This window comes from Embiotoca jacksoni, unplaced genomic scaffold (assembly GCF_022577435.1).
Source record: "Embiotoca jacksoni isolate LCO1_2020_lvr unplaced genomic scaffold, fEmbJac1.0.p SCAF_80, whole genome shotgun sequence".
NCBI classification, from domain to species: Eukaryota; Metazoa; Chordata; class Actinopteri; family Embiotocidae; genus Embiotoca; species Embiotoca jacksoni.
In genome coordinates, this window is record NW_027185437.1 from 343,761 (window position 1) to 363,060 (window position 19,300).

The 19,300-nt window shown below is 41.3% G+C and overlaps 1 protein-coding gene across 1 annotated transcript; it reads right to left on the reverse strand.

Annotated features, from left to right (window-relative positions):
* Positions 1-302: 302 nt before the first annotated feature.
* LOC138192072 (voltage-gated potassium channel subunit beta-2-like) lies at positions 303-10,192 on the reverse strand. Its single transcript, XM_069139245.1, has 14 exons — positions 10,118-10,192; positions 9,745-9,788; positions 7,186-7,223; positions 6,987-7,066; positions 6,591-6,635; positions 5,432-5,476; positions 5,128-5,171; positions 4,766-4,852; positions 4,343-4,428; positions 3,850-3,970; positions 3,437-3,531; positions 1,843-1,963; positions 1,666-1,754; positions 303-790 (listed from the first exon to the last, which is right to left on the reverse strand). The coding sequence occupies exons 1-14, from the start codon at positions 10,171-10,173 to the stop codon at positions 701-703; spliced, it is 1,041 nt and encodes a 346-aa protein (XP_068995346.1). The 5' UTR covers positions 10,174-10,192; the 3' UTR covers positions 303-700.
* Positions 10,193-19,300: the final 9,108 nt, after the last annotated feature.

A 19,300-nucleotide genomic window follows, 5' to 3' on the forward strand; every position in this document is an offset into this window, starting at 1 on the left:
AACCTGACTCGTTTTCTATTTTCTATTCAAAAATGCTATTTTAAATGAAGGATTATTGATTTAAAAAAAATACATGAATGTAATTTACAGTATTACAGTACAGATTTCATTTTTCCACATTGAGACAAACACATTAAAATAATCAGAGCTGTGATTCTGTTAAAACTCTCCGCATATTATCAGATTTAAGACGTCTGATGTAATTATGAGTACAAATATCTGAATGTTTGAAAAAGGGAGTTTTTATTAAAGAATACAACTTGACAATATTTCAAACATGCATTATGAAAGCTAGACTTCATATAACTTTGATAAAACAAGACATTAACATGAAATAATACAACAATAATCAAATGTTTGAAGTGTGATTAAATGTAATAGAACCAGAATGAACAGATCCAGTAAACATGCTGTTATTAAAGATGCGTCACAGCTTCATGTTTTGTGCTCAGCAGGTTTCACATGTTGTGTAACGTGTGTTTGCATCAGATCCATTCGTCAGTTCTTCATCTGTGTCGTGATGAATCTGGACGTGGAGATGAACCTCAGGTTGTTTCTGTGCTCGCTGCAGACGGAAGAAGTTCATGTAATAAAGTGTCAATAAGTGCAGACGTGAGATGAACTGAATTACAGTCTCCAGATGTCTCTCATCCACAGGCAGCTTTTAAAAAAGGAAGTCTGAAGTTCATCACAGCCGCCTCTACGATCTGAAGTCCTTTTTACTGTACGGTTTGTTTCCCAGGATGCAGTCCACCTCGGAGACGGTGGACAGAGACAGCTTTGGAAGGACCTGTGGAGGCAGAAGAGCGACAGCATCACTGCGACTACAGGAAGAAGCACACCTGCAGACAGGAAGACTTTTACTTCTCAATGTCCCAAAGAAGCTGAGAGTTGGATTCAGTCTGGAGGTGTTGAGGAGGAGAGCATGCTGGGAAATCAAACTCAAGACTGGTATTAGATGTCAAACACAAGTTTTTACTCACTAAACTAAACTTCCAATGTTTCTGGGCATCGTAGAGCCTTCTGACTCCAGACAGACCTTTTGGAAATGTGACACATTTAAACCGGAGATTTAACCAGAAATTCAGGAGCCGTATTCATAAAGATTATTAGAATCCGTCTCAGAGTTTCCAACTTCGCCTAAAAACTTTTGATCAAGAATATTTTGTCAAGGGTGTTATCTTAGTAGTGATTTAGGAAACAGACAGAAACCCTGATCTCAGTGAGGATAAAATCACTTCTCTCCTCTGATTAAGAAACTCTTCATGTTAAAGTCTTCCTCGCTGATCTCCTGAGGAGCTCTGAACATGTTTATGAATAACTTCTATCTTTACATGATCTCTCTGAACTTTAAGGGCAAATTCTTAGAAATAATTTTCTTAAAGTTTTGTCACTAAGAGGAACTTTTAGGACTGGATATGACCGCTGGTGTATTTTCCAGGAGAAAGAAACTTATTAGAATTCCTTGTGACATTTGTAACATTATTAATAACTAAAAATAAGGCTTTGGAGTCTTTTATGGGTTTTTTCTTAATAATAACAGTAATTTTAAGAAAATCAATCTGATATTGTTGTTTACTGTTTCTATCATTTGGTTCCGTTGGTTCTAGCTGCAGGTGTGAACTGTCGTCACGGTGATGGTACCGGTTCGGTTCTGGTTCTGACCTGTATCGCTCTGATGTTCTCCAGCAGCTGCTCGGTTCTGGAGGCTCCCAGCAGGACAGAGTTCACCCCTTCGTTCCTCAGACACCAGGCTGAGAGGAGAACATGGGACAGAACAACCCGTGAAGCAGAGAGCAGGACGTGATGGACGTAGAGATCAGAGGTGGAGGTTTGCGTTACCGATCGCCAGCTGAGGCAGCGTGCAGCTCAGTCGCTCAGCAACCGCCTGCAGCTCCTTGAGCTTCATCTGCTGACGGTGGCCCTCCTCACTCAGGATCTTGTCCTTCATCCACCGATAACCCTGTTACAGAGAGCACAACACGGAGCGCACACCTGAAGGCCACAACTCCACCATGAGCAGAACCCAGAACAGAGCTCTGAAAATATTATAGAAAACACGATTTTTGGAGATTCTGGATGCTCCTGCCTTCATCAAGGTCACATCAAAATGTGAAACTGCAAAATTACTTTGAATCAATCTGAACCTCTGTCTTATTTGTTCTTTTTATATTCAATAGAGAATCCAAAATCAGACAATGAAAACAATTATTTATTATTTATGTACAACTCAGTTTCTACAAAAAATTGGGATGCTACCTAAAATGTAGTTAAAAACAGAATGCAGTGATTTACAAATAACATAAACCAATATTTAATTGAAAATAGACCAAAGACAACATATCAAATGTTGAAACTGAGAAATGTTATTGTTTTATGAAACATATCTGCTCATTTTGAATTTGATGGTGGAAATCACTGCATGGGCTCAGGAACACTTGTGAAAACCATCGTCTGTGAACACAGTTCATCGCTGCGTCCACAAATGATGTTAAAACTCTCCAAAGAAGAAACCAGATAGAAACATGATCCAGAAACACCGCCGCCTTCTCTGGACCGAGATCATTGAAGATGGACTGAGGTGAAGTGGACAACTGTCCTGAGGTCTGATGGATCACAATCTGAGATTCTGTTTGGAAATCATGGACGCTGCATCCTCCAGGTTAAAGAGGAGAGGGACCATCCAGCTTGTTATCAGCTCAGTTCTAAAGCCAGCATCTGTGATGGTACAGGATGCATTAGTGCACATGGCATGGGTAGCTTGAACATCTGGAAGGAAGCATTAATGCTGAATGATATATTCAGGTTTTGGAGCAACATATGCTGCCATCCAGACAACGTCTCTTTCAGGGAAGGTCTTGTTTATTTCAGCAGAACAACGTCCAACCACATTCTGCACGTATTCCAACAGCATGGTTCTCTAGTAGAAGAGTCTGCTGATAAACTGGCCTCCTGCAGTCCAGACCTGTCAATCATTGAAAACATCTGGAGCATCAGGACATGAACAATACAACAAAGGAGACCCTGAACTGTTGAGCAGCTGAAATCCTCTATCAGGCCAGAATGGGACCACATTTCACTTTCAAAACTCCAGAAACTGGTCTCCTCAGTTCCCCAAGGTTTCCAGAGTGTTGTTAAAAGAAGAGGTGATGCAGCTCAGTGGTGAACATGATCCTGGAACAACTTATAGAGACGTGTTGCTACTCATGTACACAATGCTCACAATGAGCACATATATTTTCATAAAACAATAAAGTTTCTCAGTTTCAACATTTGATATGTTGTCTTTGGTCTATTTTATATCAAATATGAGTTTATGTGATTTACATTCATTCCATTCTGTTTTTATTTACATTTTACACAACGTCAGTACTTTCTGGAAACGAGGTCGTAGATTAAACAAAGGAAGAGGATTTGACACAATAGAAGGAGTTACCTGAAGCGAGGCTCGTGAATGATTTGGGATCCCACAGTTATATTTCCCTGAGAGGATCCCACAGGCCAGCGGAGACCACGTCATCGCTCCAATACCTGCACGACAAAAACACCTTTATAATGGACTAAAATCACACGCAGCAAACTTCCAATGTTCAAAGACTGTTTTCAGTTTCATCATGTTTTTAACACGAGGATGGACGAGGCCAACAAACACAACTCAAATTAAAAGGACTAAAATATATCTTAAAGAATTAATCGATGTGAGCAAATTAATGTCACATAGCAACCCACCACGGCAACAAAGATCAGTCTAACTTGAGTATTGTACAAACTATATGCATAATAATACAGGTCAAACTATCATACTGCATTATCATAATTACTGGAGGACATTTTGTGACAGCTGATTACCGATCTTGTGGAAGAGGTCGGGGAGTTGAACTTCCACCTTCTCCCTCTGGAACATGTGGTACTCGGCCTGCTCACAGATCGGTGGGATCTGGTTGAACTGCCGTGCCACAGAGTACGCCTCCTACAGGACACACAGGGAACTGGACCGTTAGGACCATGCAGGTTTTCACTGGTATATATATTGTTTATTGTTTTTATTTGTATTTATTTAACCCTGGTGTCTAATATGATGAGCAAGCGGAGGTTTGTAGACGGTTCTTATTACAATCCAGCAGGTGCAAACTGGAACTTTTGTGAGGAAGCATTACAAAAAAAATTACAAATTTAGATTTAGAAAAATGTAAATATTGAGAAGCCAAAGGAATCCAAACATCCCCTGACTCGTTTACTCTCAATATAATTTGGACCTGCACCAGCAGGTTTTGGATCAAATCTAGTTTTCAGGAAACCAAACTGATCTATGAATGAATTTCCAGATAATTTTAGAACTCACCATGATCTCCATGGACGTCCAGCGGGATGTTCCCCAGTACATGGCCATCCCCTGGTTGATCACATGAGTCATCGCCCTCACGGTCTCTGTCACAACCGGGTTACAAACACTCAGCTGTTATTGAGGACTCCTGATCAGAACATGGTGGATGCATGGTTCTACTGGAAGAAGGTCGGTGGAGCTGCTCAGCAGCAGCAGCGGGATGAACCAACCAGAGGAAGGTTCCTGAACGCCTCCTCAGCACCACTCAGCTGACTGCTGCACAGGTTGGATAACTGATCCCGTTTACATGATCACACGTTTCATGAAATGAGAGAACTCTGTATTCCCGCTGGAGGACGACACATTTGAGTTAATACGTCTCCAAACTATTTCCTCCAAACAGAAACCAAAAGAAGAAGGTTGTGATGTGAACAGACTCACCTTCGATCGGAGTGTTGGGATCCGGTCGGTTCGCGAACACCACGTCGATGTACTCCAGCTGGAGTCTGTCCAGAGATGCTCGGAGACCTGGTTCACACACGGTTACACAACACACTCACATGAAGGGCAATCTAAAGGTCCAGAGTGTTCCTGAACGCAGCACAGTGATGCACACCATCAACAACCTTCATGAGGAAGTATTCAGACTTATTGATCAAACATCAGCACGTTAACGAGACCGGCAGGAAACAGGAAGTCAAATACTTCCAGACCAGTTATTTCCACGTCACATCGCTGCGCTGTGTGTGTGTGTGTGTGTGTGTGTGTGTGTGTGTGTGTTAAATTTTAGGTATAAATCGTACCTTCAATTATATGTTTTCTTGATAATCCTCGTTCCATTTCTGCTCTGAAAAACAAACATCTTTCATTTTATTCAATCTTCAAGGTGTGAAACCAAAAGCAGAAACTCCTACTTCCTCACGTGCCTCACGTGTCACATGTATGTTGTGAAGATGGTTTATTTCATCCTCCTGCCATTTTTTAACACTTAAAACCTAAACATTTTTGGAAATCATTAAATGTGTTATTGCTGCCAAGTTCCTTCTTGTGATAACTATTTTATATATTATGTTAAGACAACAGATCCATACAGACTCAGATACCTACTTTCCTCCCCAGAAGATTTTGGTGGTGATGACTAAACTGGAACGCCTGCATGTTAGAAAATAGATGAAATAGAAACGAGTGTGAGAGCTTCATTCTGTCTCAGAAACCAAAAACTTGATGATATCAGCACAACTACACAGATGAAGTCAAATCTTATTCACTATTGTCTTATTTATTTCTGTTGACCACAGAATCAAATGAATTTCTTCCTCATCAAGTTGCACTCGTTACTCCAAAATAATGATGGAAAACAGAATTGAGTCTGAAATAGTGGATAAATATTTCATAATTAAATAAAAGGTGTCACACAAATACTTCATTTCAATATCAGAATTTGATCCTTTCTGTCCGACAACATTTGAAGTCACATGATCGAATTCTTTCATCCCCATTCAAGTAACTACAGAGTTGAACCAGTGGACATGTTTCTATCTGGTTTCTTCTTTGGAGAGTTTTAACATCATTTGTGGACGCAGCGATGAACTGTGTTCATGTACTGTGTTTTCACAAGTGTTCCTGAGCCCATGCAGTGATTTCCACTCCAGAATAGTGTGTTTTTAATGCAGTGCTGCCTGAGGGCCCGAAGATCACCACCATCCAATATTGGTTTCCAGCCTTGTCCCTTGTGTTCAGAGATTTCTCCAGATTCTCTGAATCTTTTAATGATATTATGAACCGTAGACGATGAAATCCACTAATTCTTTGTAGTTTTACATTGAGGAACATTATTCTTAGATTGTTGAACTATTTTCCAACACAGTCTTTCAGAGTGGTGAACCTCTCTCCATCTTCACTGGAGAGACTCTGTCTCTCTGAAATCATCTTTTTACAATCATGTAAATGAGTAGATTTTTTTTCATAAAACAATGAAATATCTCCGTTTAAACATTTGATATGTTGTCTTTGGTCTATTTTTTTTTTTAAATTAAATGTGGGTTTTAGAGATTTGCAAATTGTTGCATTCTGTTTTTCAGGTACATTTTACACAGTGTCCCAACTTTTGTGGAAACGGGATTGTATAGAATTTCAAATTTACATAACTCCTTCACAATAACTTTAAGTCAACAAAATTCATGGATATTTCAAACTAATATTTTACTGCTAATGGTGAAATCCTAAAGTGCACCAACAAGAAACACTGTAGAAGTGAAAACTGTACCTCCATCCTTTCTTCTTTATGATAGTCCCCAACACAACTTCAGCTCTGAGAGGAAATAAGAGACAGGAAGAGAGATGTTCATGACTTAATCAAAATAATTATAATTCAAACTTTCTGAATGAGAATCAAAAAATTCTGAAACTGTCACTATTTCCTTTCCACTTTCTCAACAACTTATCAAGACTTCATCGACCAAAGTTTGAGGGTCCACTGAGTTTTTGAGCCTTCGGTGACCGTTGGCACGACAACATGTTGTAAATAAAGTGATGAGGTGTGCACCACCTCTCTGCTGGGGACTTTGGTTTCTAGCTGTTCGTTCATGTATTTGCATTCACGTCATTAGTTATAAATAAATCACATGCTGCTTTCATGCAGATATAAAAACATGTTTCTGACCTTCCGCCGCTGTAAACTTCAGCCGTGTCGAACAGATTGATTCCGTTCTCGTACGCTAAAGTCATCAGTTCCTCCGCCACCTTCAACAGGAACATTCACATGGTGATTTCCTGTAATTTCACTAATATTTCAAACCTTTTGTTCTCCTATTTTAACAACCAGTTAAAAAAAGAGTGTGATTGACGGGGAGGTTTCTCACCTGCTCTGTGATCTGTCCTCCGAACGTCACCCAGGTTCCTGCACAGAAATCCATCATCACACCGAGAGTGTTAAAGCAGAACATAAAGAAACAGAAAATAATTCTGATCATTCATGAAGGAAATAAACATGAAGAGTTGGAACAGGTTTCAGTGTTTCAGAGAGCAGAGACAGATTGTTATTGTAGTCCTTTAAATTCCTTTACAACTACAGATTCTGTAGTTCCTGGTAAAAACTGGGGGCTGTCGGTTTCCATGGTGATCTATAACTCTGACTGATGAACATTTAAACAACACGGCTGGTTCTGTCTCTTTACAATATTAAACACATCCACAGTTGTTAAAGAGAAATGAGTCTCAGCAGCTCACACCATTAAATATAAACTGTGTTGTATGACTTCCTGTTTTGTTTTTAATAACTGTTGTATGAAGTATTTTTTCCTTTGAGTTATAATGTGATCACAGCAGCAGAGGAAGTTTTCCACATAAAGACAGAAATGCTGCATTTATGTGTTTATTTTTATCCGTCAGAAACTTTATTCATTATTTATGATTAGTATGAAATGATAATTATCTTTAGAGATTAAACGTTTATACAGCTTTAGATATGTTTGTAATAATCATTACAAGCTGATCTTCTTTTCTTTCCTCCTACTCTTTAACTGACTCATACCTCACCATCTTCTTCTCTCCCATAGTTTCTTCTTATTATCTGTTGTCTCCATTCAGTTCCTTCACTCGTATAGTTTCTGTTCTTTCTTTTCCAGATGTCCCATCATGGAGCTGCATGTCTCTGCTCTGTGATTGTCGTCTCCACCAACAGTTCTTCTCTTCTATCTCTATGCTGTCCTTTTCTCTCTCTGCTCTCCTCTCACCCCAACCGGTCGAGGCAGATGGCCGCCCACCTCTGATCCTGGTTCTGTTAACAGATGCTCCGCCCACCTCTGATCCTGGTTCTGTTAACAGATGCTCCGCCCACCTCTGATCCTGGTTCTGTAAACAGATGCTCCGCCCACCTCTGATCCTGGTTCTGTTAACAGATGCTCCCCCCACCTCTGATCCTGGTTCTGTTAACAGATGCTCCGCCCACCTCTGATCCTGGTTCTGTTAACAGATGCTCCCCCCACCTCTGATCCTGGTTCTGTTAACAGATGCTCCCCCCACCTCTGATCCTGGTTCTGTTAACAGATGCTCCGCCCACCTCTGAGTCTGGTTCTGTTAACAGATGCTCCGCCCACCTCTGATCCTGGTTCTGTTAACAGATGCTCCGCCCACCTCTGAGTCTGGTTCTGTTAACAGATGCTCCGCCCACCTCTGAGTCTGGTTCTGTTAACAGATGCTCCGCCCCCCTCTGATCCTGGTTCTGTTAACAGATGCTCCGCCCACCTCTGAGTCTGGTTCTGTTAACAGATGCTCCGCCCACCTCTGATCCTGGTTCTGTTAACAGATGCTCCGCCCACGTCTGAGTCCGGTTCTGTTAACAGATGTTCTCCACCTCTGATCCCGGTTCTGTTAACAGATGTTCTCCACCTCTGATCCTGGTTCTGTTAACAGATGCTCCGTCCACCTCTGATCCTGGTTCTGTTGGAGGTTTCTTCCTGTTAAAGGGAGTTTTTCTTCCCTCTGTTGGAGGTTTTTTTTCCCTTAAAAGAGGAGTTTTTTCCTCCTAGCTTATGTGGGAATTGTTGAATTGTTGAATTGTTGAATTGTTGAATTGTTGAATTGTTGAATTGTTGAATTGTTTAATTGTTGAATTGTTGAATTGTTGAATTGTTGAATTGTTGAATTATTGAATTGTTGAATTGTTGAATTGTTGGTTTCTCTGTATAATATTGTAAAGTTTTGCTGTAAGGGCTTTAATGTGTTAAGTGCCATGAAATAACCTGTGTTGTGATTTGGCGCTTTATAAATAAAATTGAATTGAATTGAATTGAATTAAAGATGATGAGTCCTGGGCTCCATCACAGCTGTTGGAGTATGAAGTTTACTTTATCGTCATAGTAACAGTTTAAAATACACATACGAGATATAAAAAATACAAATTAGACTAAACAGTGTGATGTCATCTGGTCCGTCTGCCTCTTCTAACTTTACTTAGTTTTCCTGTGTCACTTCCTCTTCCAACCACCAGAGGTCCTCCTGTGTGTCCTCCTGCTCTCCCGCTGCCACGCCCACCTCACCTGTGCTCAGTTAACCAATCAGCTGCAGTCATTTCTCATCACTGCAGGATATAAACTCCCTTCAGTCACTGACTACCAGCTGGTTGACGTCCTATTGGAGCTCCTTGTTTCAACTCCTTGTGTCTTCCAGAGTTTTTTGTTTTGTTTCTTCTTCTGCACTAAAACTCCAGAATAGGATTTTTTTTCTCTGGACTTTGTTTTTTCAGACACCTTTTGTTTGTGTCCGTCTTCATGTTGTGACAGTCTTTACTTTTTAAAACTCAATTTGAGATAAAAGTCAGATGACTCAAATTTGAACTAAAACTGAAGTTAAATCAACATCAAGTGTGAAAATGCCCACTGATCATGTCCAGTTAAAGACGTCCTTCATGTCCCTCTTACCCAACCCCAGACAGGACACCCTCAGGCCGGACTTCCCCAGGTTTCTGTTCATGAGAAAAATTACAGACAAATGAATTACAAAATGCATAATATCAACATATTCTATTTCTGTTATCAATGAATTTGTTTATAAGGAATGATATTTGATCATTGATTCATTTTGTTAATGTTGATCAATTCAGTTAAACTTCAAACAGTCAGTGTTTCTGATTATTTGTTCATGTTTATTGGAATACCAGCTGGATTGTGAAGTCAGATTCACACCTTCACTCTCTAAATGTTAAAACCTCTCAGGTGTCCGTGTTTAGAAGTGAATCATCATCATCATAATAATTCGGTGATAATATGACTATTATACTAATAACCACCGTACCTGTACATCATGCCCGTAGAATAAGACATGGTGTCTCTGAGGGACACGTGGTTCATCTTCAGGAAGTCCTCCAGGTTCTTCAGCTGAGCGGCCGCTCGGACTTCTTTGAGCCGCTGGAACTCGGCGAGCTGCCGGCTCCTCTGCTGCCGCTCCTCCTGCTCCAGATGTTGCTCGGACAGGAAGCAGCTCAGGCCGCTCTGCACGCTCTCACTCATGGAGGACAGCGACATGATCTTCCCTCCACTTCCGCTGCTGACGCTGCTGCTTCGGTGAATCCCGCCGCCTTCCCGGCTCCCCGGTGGAGCGGCTCCGCTGCCTCCAGGTTTGGGCATCTGGAGGATGATGACACGAAGTTATAGAGTCGTGAGATCAGCTGTTCACCTGTCAGTCAATCATCAGGGCAGCAGTAACGCAGCCACCGCCACATGCATGCAGCAGCCTGCGACATAATCAGAGCTGAGCTTCAGGCCCTGCTGCATTATTGAAGTCCAAACACTGAATCATTTATCGCTGACTGAAGGATTTTATGTGACGTGCTTTCTGTTGTCTGAATGAAAACTTGAACATGAACACAGGACAACCCGAACAGTGCCGATCCACTCACACTGGGTCTGCATGCATGAGGATAATTCACAGTGAGGACACAGCTGCTGTCTGAGGGGAGATGTGGAAGACAAGAGGCTGATCTCAGAGGACTGAAGATACTCTGCTGACGGCTGATCAGGACTGAGTGAGAACATGAGGGACATCTTGGAATCAATGAATCCATCAAACAAGGTGTTTGATTGAAAGCACCGGGCAGAACAGTCGCAGAACACTTTACAATTACAAAGAACACAAAGACCAGAACAAACAGCCAGTGAATGAAACAATCAAAGTTATTAACAGACAGTGACAATGGCTTATTAAATTATAAAAAATTAAATGAGATGACCAGATTAAAACATTGATTACAAAGAAATGTTAAAACAAAACGTAAAAGTGGAATACAAATACAGAGAGAGGAGAGGTGAGGTGCATCATGGGAGGTCCCCCAGCAGACGAGGCCTAAAGCAGAATAACTAAGGGATGTTCAGGGTCACCTGTCTGGATTTTACTGGAATCTGATGAAGAGAAGCTCATATGGAAGGAATTTGATCTGAAATGGCTTCTCGCCCTCCCTGGAGCTGCTCCCCTCCCTGGAGCTGCTCCCCTCCCTGGAGCTGCTCCCCTCCCTGGAGCTGCTCCCCTCCGTGGAGCTGCTCCCCTCCCTGGAGCTGCTCGCCTCCCTGGAGCTGCTCGCCTCCCTGGAGCTGCTCCCCTCCCTGGAGCTGCTCCCCTCCCTGGAGCTGCTCCCCTCCCTGGAGCTGCTCCCCTCCCTGGAGCTGCTCGCCTCCCTGGAGCTGCTCGCCTCCCTGGAGCTGCTCCCCTCCCTGGAGCTGCTCCCCTCCCTGGAGCTGCTCCCCTCCCTGGAGCTGCTCGCCTGCCTTCACTGCCAATTTGGGCTTCAGTGTCTTTGCCCAACGATACTTTGGCATGTGAACAGAAAGGACCGGGATTTTTCAGCATATAATGATTTGACACAAATGAAAGAAGACAGTGGTAAAGACTTTCTTTATGTGTGAGTTAAAGGACGAACCGCTGGAGGACCGTCTGGGCCATCCTGTGGTCAGACTGAGCTTCTAAGGCGTTCAAGACCAAATATCATTGTTTCAGTTTTGTCTGAGAATTAAGAATTCCTGTTGTTTAGGTAAAACACCTAACTTTAATTTCACTTTCAACTTAAATGCTAATCATAGAGATTGACATACTTTTACTACTTACAGATATGTAAGTTCCATTTTGAAGCATAATATTTTTGCCTTGTTTGATTAATTTGGCTCTCCTTTTCTACTTTTAGGATTTGCGTGAAAATCTGATGATGTTTTAGGTTACATTTATGCAGAAATATAAAAAAGACCACTATTGAGCAGCTGAAATCCTCTCTCAGGCCAGAATGGGACCACATTTCACTTTCAAAACTCCAGAAACTGGTCTCCTCAGTTCCCCAACGTTTCCAGAGTGTTGTTAAAAGAAGAGTTGATGCAGCTCAGTGGTGAACATGATCCTGGAACAACTTATAGAGATGTGTTGCTGCATCAGATTCACAATTAGAAGATATCTTTATAATTTTCTCGATTTCAACATTTGATCTGTTGTCTTTATTTATTTTTTTAGTAGGTTTATGGCTGCCTTGGTGTCTTCTGTCACTTTATGTAACACCAGACTGACTCTGTGATGTTGAGATCAGAGCTCTGTGGTATCGAACCATCTGTTGCAGGACTCCACATTCTTCTTAAATATTTCTTTATGACTCTGGGGTATGTTTGGGTTTGTTGGCAGATGTTGAGCAGATGTCCTCCTGTTTCATGGACCTGATCAACCACACACAAAGTTCAGCTCCATCAAATATAGTTAGAATACATGATGAGCAGTCGGGACTGGCAGTCTCTTTATTACCCTGCATTAATGTAAACTGTGATGAACTGATCAGAATTTTCACGCTTGATTTCAGTATTTCAGTGTTCTGTGTGGCTGCTTGTTCATACAGTATGTTGATATTCAGCTTTGATGTCTGTTCAACTGTAAAATGTTTTAAAATTGGGGTAAAATCTTAATAATTTTAAAGTTTTAAATCATTCAGATCATTGAAATTTATGCAGAAACCATCAGTCCTGCATCATTTAGTGACACTATAATATATTCTGACTTTTCACTGAGCACACAGCAGACTGACTGACTGACTTCCCACTAGAGAGACTGCAGAAATAACTGTGACCTCATCCAGCAGCTCGATGAGGCAACAAACAAACAGCTGGCACTTTTTCTTCAAAGGCAGCGTAAAAAATAAGATCCCTGAATCCCTGAATCCCTGAATCATGGAGAACTGCTGGGGTTGCACCAAGTGCACGTTTGTTAAATAATCATTTATGACCTTTTTTTTTTTTTTTTTTTTTTTTTTACAAAGAATTTAATTCCATAAATAGAAGTGGTATTTATTGCAATGATACACTAAACAACCTGCTCATAAACCCACTAACAATAAATATAAATCTACAGTAACTTTACATTTGAATAAAATCCAACCTTTATAATGTCTTCACACATGCAGTTAAACTGAGAGTTCCATGTCTCTAACCTGCTGGATTATCTCCACCAGAAAATCCCCAACTAGTCAATAATTGAAGGTCCTGCTTCCGTCCTGATGACGATGATGATGGAAGATCTGATCTCACTGCTTCACTGAGACTGAATCGAGGAACCAACCTTATTGGACCGGAACCGTCCTCAGGCCTCCATGAACGTCTCCTGTGTTTCTTATAGTCCTCTAACAGGAGCACCACATACAAGCAACACCAGACCTTCGGCCTCCATGAACCCATCCTGAACACCAGCAGCTACTCACCCGAGACGTGGGCGTCCGGCCGATGTAAGGGTTCTGCACCACGCTGCTCATGGTGCTCGGTGGCGGCAGATGAAGCTCGATGTGTTTCACTCAGCCTGAAGCCAAGCAGAGCGGTTTGAGGACTGCTTTAAAGTAGTTGTTGGAGTAGTTAATACGGCTTTCTTCTCCCTCCTACTTGGTCACACGGTGCAGAAAGAGCCCTATCAGCAACCCTGTCTGCACTGCAGAGGGCAAAAAATAATCCTGGAGGTGAATTATTTATCGGCACTAAAACTAGTATCTGCACTAAAAGCTTGTGATTGTCTGGAGCTGCAGCGAGCATGCTTCAGCCCTGTCATCCTGCTTGTTCCTGCACTCGTGGTTCTTTCAGACTAAATCTCTGTGTATTTAATAACAGGAAAATGACTCCTGCTGTCCTGTAGCGTACAAACAGAAGGGACATGTTCAATGTAAGGATGTGTCCGACAGCACTAACGGTGTTGTGTGGTTTGATGTCTAAGCCGATGATCCGGTAACCCACACGCTGTATTCTGTAATGCCACGCAACTGCAACAGTGGAAGCAGCATGAGTGAGAACATCACAGAAAAATAATAGTAAATAACAATAATTTCATCTCTGTATCTGTTCCATGTCTGTAGATCATTCCAGCTCACATGTACACTAAGAAAGATTTTGGTTAAAATTTGAACCCAGATCGGATTCTGTCCACCAGGTTTTGCAGAATATTTTTGGGGGATACTTCTGGCGCCCCCTTTGGGTTTGTCTCAAAATGCTTTGGTAATCCTATTCACAAACCCAGGCTAAAGATATCTACCAAGATTTATGATGATTGGACAAATCATGAATGAGTTATGGCCAATTTCTTGCCAAGCCCCGCCCCTTGGGAGGGCTACTGGTCAATATCTTGAAAACCAAATAAGATATCAACAAGCTTTAACTGTCATGTAACGCGGGATCATGTGACCAAGGTTCTGCAACAGAGGCAACAAAGGACATGTTTTGGCGGCATTAGGAAATAGGAGGGGAGACATGTTTCCTCACAGCTCCGACTGTCACTCACAGCTCTGACTGTCACTCACAGCTCTGACTGTCACTCACAGCTCCGACTGTCACTCACAGCTTCAGTCTTCTTCTCTGTGAACACAGTCTGGGAACTCGGCTGGTGACGGTGACGAGCTCAGTATCCGTAGATTTAATGGCAGGAGATTATCATCAGTCACAGACTGCCATGTAGGACGATGAGATCCAGAATCCAAGTTTTCATTCAGTTTTTGCTTTTCATAACCACAACCATGTGTTTTAGCTCTAAGTTGAATTTTTCTGTAAATCACATGACGCTACAATCGCAGCAGGTTTCCTTTTTGTCTGGTACAGGAAAACATGTAACTTTCATGCTTAGACAGGCCAAAGCGTGTCTATTTCACATTTTGCTTTAACGGACGCGCATGTCTATTTCACGTTTTGCCGTGATATGGGTTCCAGTAAAGTACTTGGACAGTATTTAAAGCGATGGAAAAGCTTCAGTAGATCCAGACCGACAGTCATAGATGAAATCACTGCTGTCTTCAGTATTTTTCACAGAGAAGTTGTTTTATTTTCTACCATCATCCTCGTTGACTCTCTTTTCAGATGCAGCTTTATTTTACAGGTTTACAAAAGTTTGTTCACTAATTTTGGAACTTTCTGAGATTTTCACCACTTTATGAGCTCCAAACATCACTGAGCCTCATTTCAGCTGGTATCAGTGGAGCTGACTCAGAGCCACGGACAGATTAGGACAAAGACAGACAGACTTCCAGTTTGTTTCTTTTGGTCTTTTGGTGGAATGTGTTGGCAGTAAGATTCATATCGAATATCAGCAGGTTCATCTCATGAATGACGTGAAAACAGACGTCGGCAGAGCAGCTGCTGCTCGCCTCTCATCATCCTGCTGCTGATGGGAAGGAAAACATCTTCGTCCGTCAGCTCTCAGCATCTTTCTCATTACACAACTCTCCGTCACTGGCAGAACATCACAAGCACCAACACACATGAACACACGGTCCAGCGGGTACATCTGTGGGAGCGGGGGGGGGGTGTCAGCTGTTGGACATGTCAAAAGCCTGGGAAAGTGTTGTGCCCCCCCCCTCCACTCAGTGTTCCTCTGCAGCGTCTCTGAAACCTGACGCCCTGATTCGGATCATTTTTGGGGGGTGACGGTGAGTCGGGCAGCCGAGCAGCGCTGGAGGGCTTAAACAACCATTTGGACACAAACATGAGAGCTTTTATTTGCTAGTGATTCATGGGAAGTTGTGTGTGGGTGATTTTATGAATTAAAGAGATCAACTCCTCTAAAATGTTCACAATTCATTTACTGATCACAGAAAAAAGGAAGCAAGAACTCCACTTCAATTTCTGTAGTTAATGTGAATTATAATTATAAAACTTCCTTTCTTTAAAACGATGTGAGGGACCAAGAAGCTGAAGTATGTCGTCCTCTGACACCAAACTCTTGCTGTTATTAATTTTATTCCTCCAAACTCAATGTCTTGACTGTCTGTGACCACTAGATGGCAACGTAGTCTCACTGTGAACATTCAAATCTTTAATTCATAGTTTCAGAAAAGTGAATCATTCTTCTCAGAAACAACCTGAGAGAGAAAGTGTGGAAGGACGAGAGAAGATTGATTTCTGCTGATGTTCAAAGTAAAATATATTTCAGATAGTTTAATAAATATTTGGTCTTTCAAGTATTCTTTTTGTGTTTCTTCTCAGCTGTTATTTATTAATATAAGTAAACAGTTTAAAGTTTGTTGATGAAAATCTGGAAAATTAGTTTGAAAAAATGTCTACAGTAACAAAGATAAACTGATGACTAATTTACAATAAATGTGTTGTTGTGTTATTTGTATCAGCTCTCAGCTGCAAAAACAGATGATTAAGTTCCAGCAACACGAGTTATGAAGCTGACAGAAAAATACATGTTGGCGACACGAGATTAATCTGAAGTTTATTCTCTTTTATTAACCTGACGAACCCTCAGATGGTTTCAGGCTAATTTATCTACTTTTATGTTAAACTCTTATCTTGGTCGTTATAAAACTGGTCATACATGATATTCAGATTTTCCATCTTTTGATTTGAAGGGGAAAAAAAGAGTGCTTCTTATGAAATTGTTTTGTTTTTATTTCACCATAAAATGCTGGAAGTAGAGATATTTTTTCAGAATTGTGTCGGGGGAAATAAACGTCATTGATTTTATCACCACTTTTGAATCACTGCAATGGCAAGCAGGCACATTAAAATATCTTTTAAAAATAATGTTATAATTAGTGTTTGTGGGCGGAGACTGAGAGCAGGTGGTCCTACTGGACCTGTTCGAGTTCAGCTGTTCAGTGATCTTCAGACCTGCAGGTCTCCTGCTTCATCCTCCTGTTCCTGCTGGTGCTGCTGCACCACGTCTTCCCCAGTCAGCACCACCCGGCCTCCACCCAGGTTGCTCCGTGGTGTTTCCAGCAGCTCCTCCTCCCGTCTTTCTTTCCTTCCTTCTCAGCTGACTGATTGTTTTCCACTCCAACACTCGGCCTGCTGTGTTCTCAGAAATGTTCTCCGTTCCAACATCTAATCCACGAGGGCAAACCAGGGCCAGGTTTCAGCAGTTGTTTCCACAAGCTTCGATCCCGACCAATTATAGCATTCAGTGACAACAGCAGGACAACAGAGTTCAGCAAAGTCTGTTTTTTAACATGAAGGATTAAAACAAATGTAAAGTCACTTTCACACCCTCGTACATATCTTCTATTTTTTTCTAAGATTATTCCTTTTCTTGGCTTTTTCTTGGAGTCATCTTTCCCTGCAGAACCACTTTCTCCAGAAATGTTCAAATCACAAAGAGAACCAAGATTAAACAGAGATCTTTGACACAAAGATGCAGAGATATGAAAATATGACACAGCTGGACACAAACTCCCAGATAATTCATTCTAAATGATTTAGGTAGATGTGTAATTTTGGGCTAAAACAAAAAAAAAAAAGCAAAATCACAGTTCCAGCTGGCTTCTCTGTGACAAAACTACAAAAACACAACAAAAAAAACATTCAATCTAAGTTTCATCAAAAGACAACCGACTTCTTTTAGTTTCTCGAAGACTCATCTGAAAGGCATCTTCAGTGCTCTGGTATTTGTTTGGCCTGGGCAGGTCAACACCCCCTGATGGATCACAATCTGAGATTCTGTTTGGAAATCATGGACGCTGCATCCTCCAGGTTAAAGAGGAGAGGGACCATCCAGCTTGTTATCAGCTCAGTTCTAAAGCCAGCATCTGTGATGGTACAGGATGCATTAGTGCACATGGCATGGGCAGCTTGAACATCTGGAAGGAAGCATTACTGCTGAATGATATATTCAGGTTTTGGAGCAACATATGCTGCCATCCAGACAACGTCTCTTTCAGGGAAGGTCTTGTTTATTTCAGCAGAACAACGTCCAACCACATTCTGCACGTATTCCAACAGCATGGTTCTCTAGTAGAAGAGTCCGCTGATAAACTGGCCTCCTGCAGTCCAGACCTGTCAATCATTGAAAACATCTGGAGCATCAGGACATGAACAATACAACAAAGGAGACCCTGAACTGTTGAGCAGCTGAAATCCTCTATCAGGCCAGAATGGGACCACATTTCACTTTCTAAACTCCAGAAACTGGTCTCCTCAGTTCCCCAAGGTTTCCAGAGTGTTGTTAAAAGAAGAGTTGATGCAGCTCAGTGGTGAACATGAACCTGGAACAACTTATAGAGACGTGTTGCTGACATCAGGTTCACAGAGAATATAATTTTTCATAAAATAATAAAATTGATCAGTTTCAACAATTGATATGTTGTCTTTGGTCTATTTTATATTAAATATGAGTTTATGTGATTTGATTTTGTTGGTGATAACTTCAGTTTGAACAAAACCTCAGAAATAAACCAAAAAGACCGAAAATTAACTTTACGCTTATTTTTCATTGAAAACTTCGAAAGTCATGTTGGATATTTCATGTTAAACTTTTGCTTCTAATGCAGCTCGCCTCGGTGTGTCTTGTCAGAACGTACACAGATTTACTGGAGCACCTACACTAAAATATTCAGCGTGTGAGGATCTGCATAGGAACTAAATCCCCTCCATTGTCCTTGTGAGCTGTCTTGAGAATAGTGGATATCTTCGCTCTAACCGACCTGCCTTTGGGAAGGAAGGCAATTACAGCGGGATTTCATGTACACCATAGCTCAGGATTACAAAAGCCTTGTATCAGAGATGGTGTGACCCCACCCTCCATTGTGGCTCCACCGGAGGTATCCTCCGTCCCCAGCTGGGACGGGAAAACTCCAGACCTGCGAGGTAAATTTAATTTTTGAAGATCACAGGCCTTTATGATAATCACTCCCAGTGCAGCAGTAGACTGTGGGAGATTTCAAGAAACAGGATTACCAGGGTTTTGTGACTCAATTTAAAAAAAAAAAAAAAAAAAAGATTAATTTCAGGATTATAGTACATGAGAAGACAACGGAGAAAACAATGGCAGTGCTAATTCTTTCCACATTATGATGACCCTGTTCTCACACTGTAAACTTATATTATTCTATGTCTGATATGTTCTAATTAAAGCTTCTCATCTCTACTCAAACCAGACAGACAAATTCTTTAATATTTTCACGTCTGCAACATCACATGTTTCAGTGTGAGTAGCATTATAATAATCATAAACAAAGAACTAATACCAAGAATTACAACGACTAAA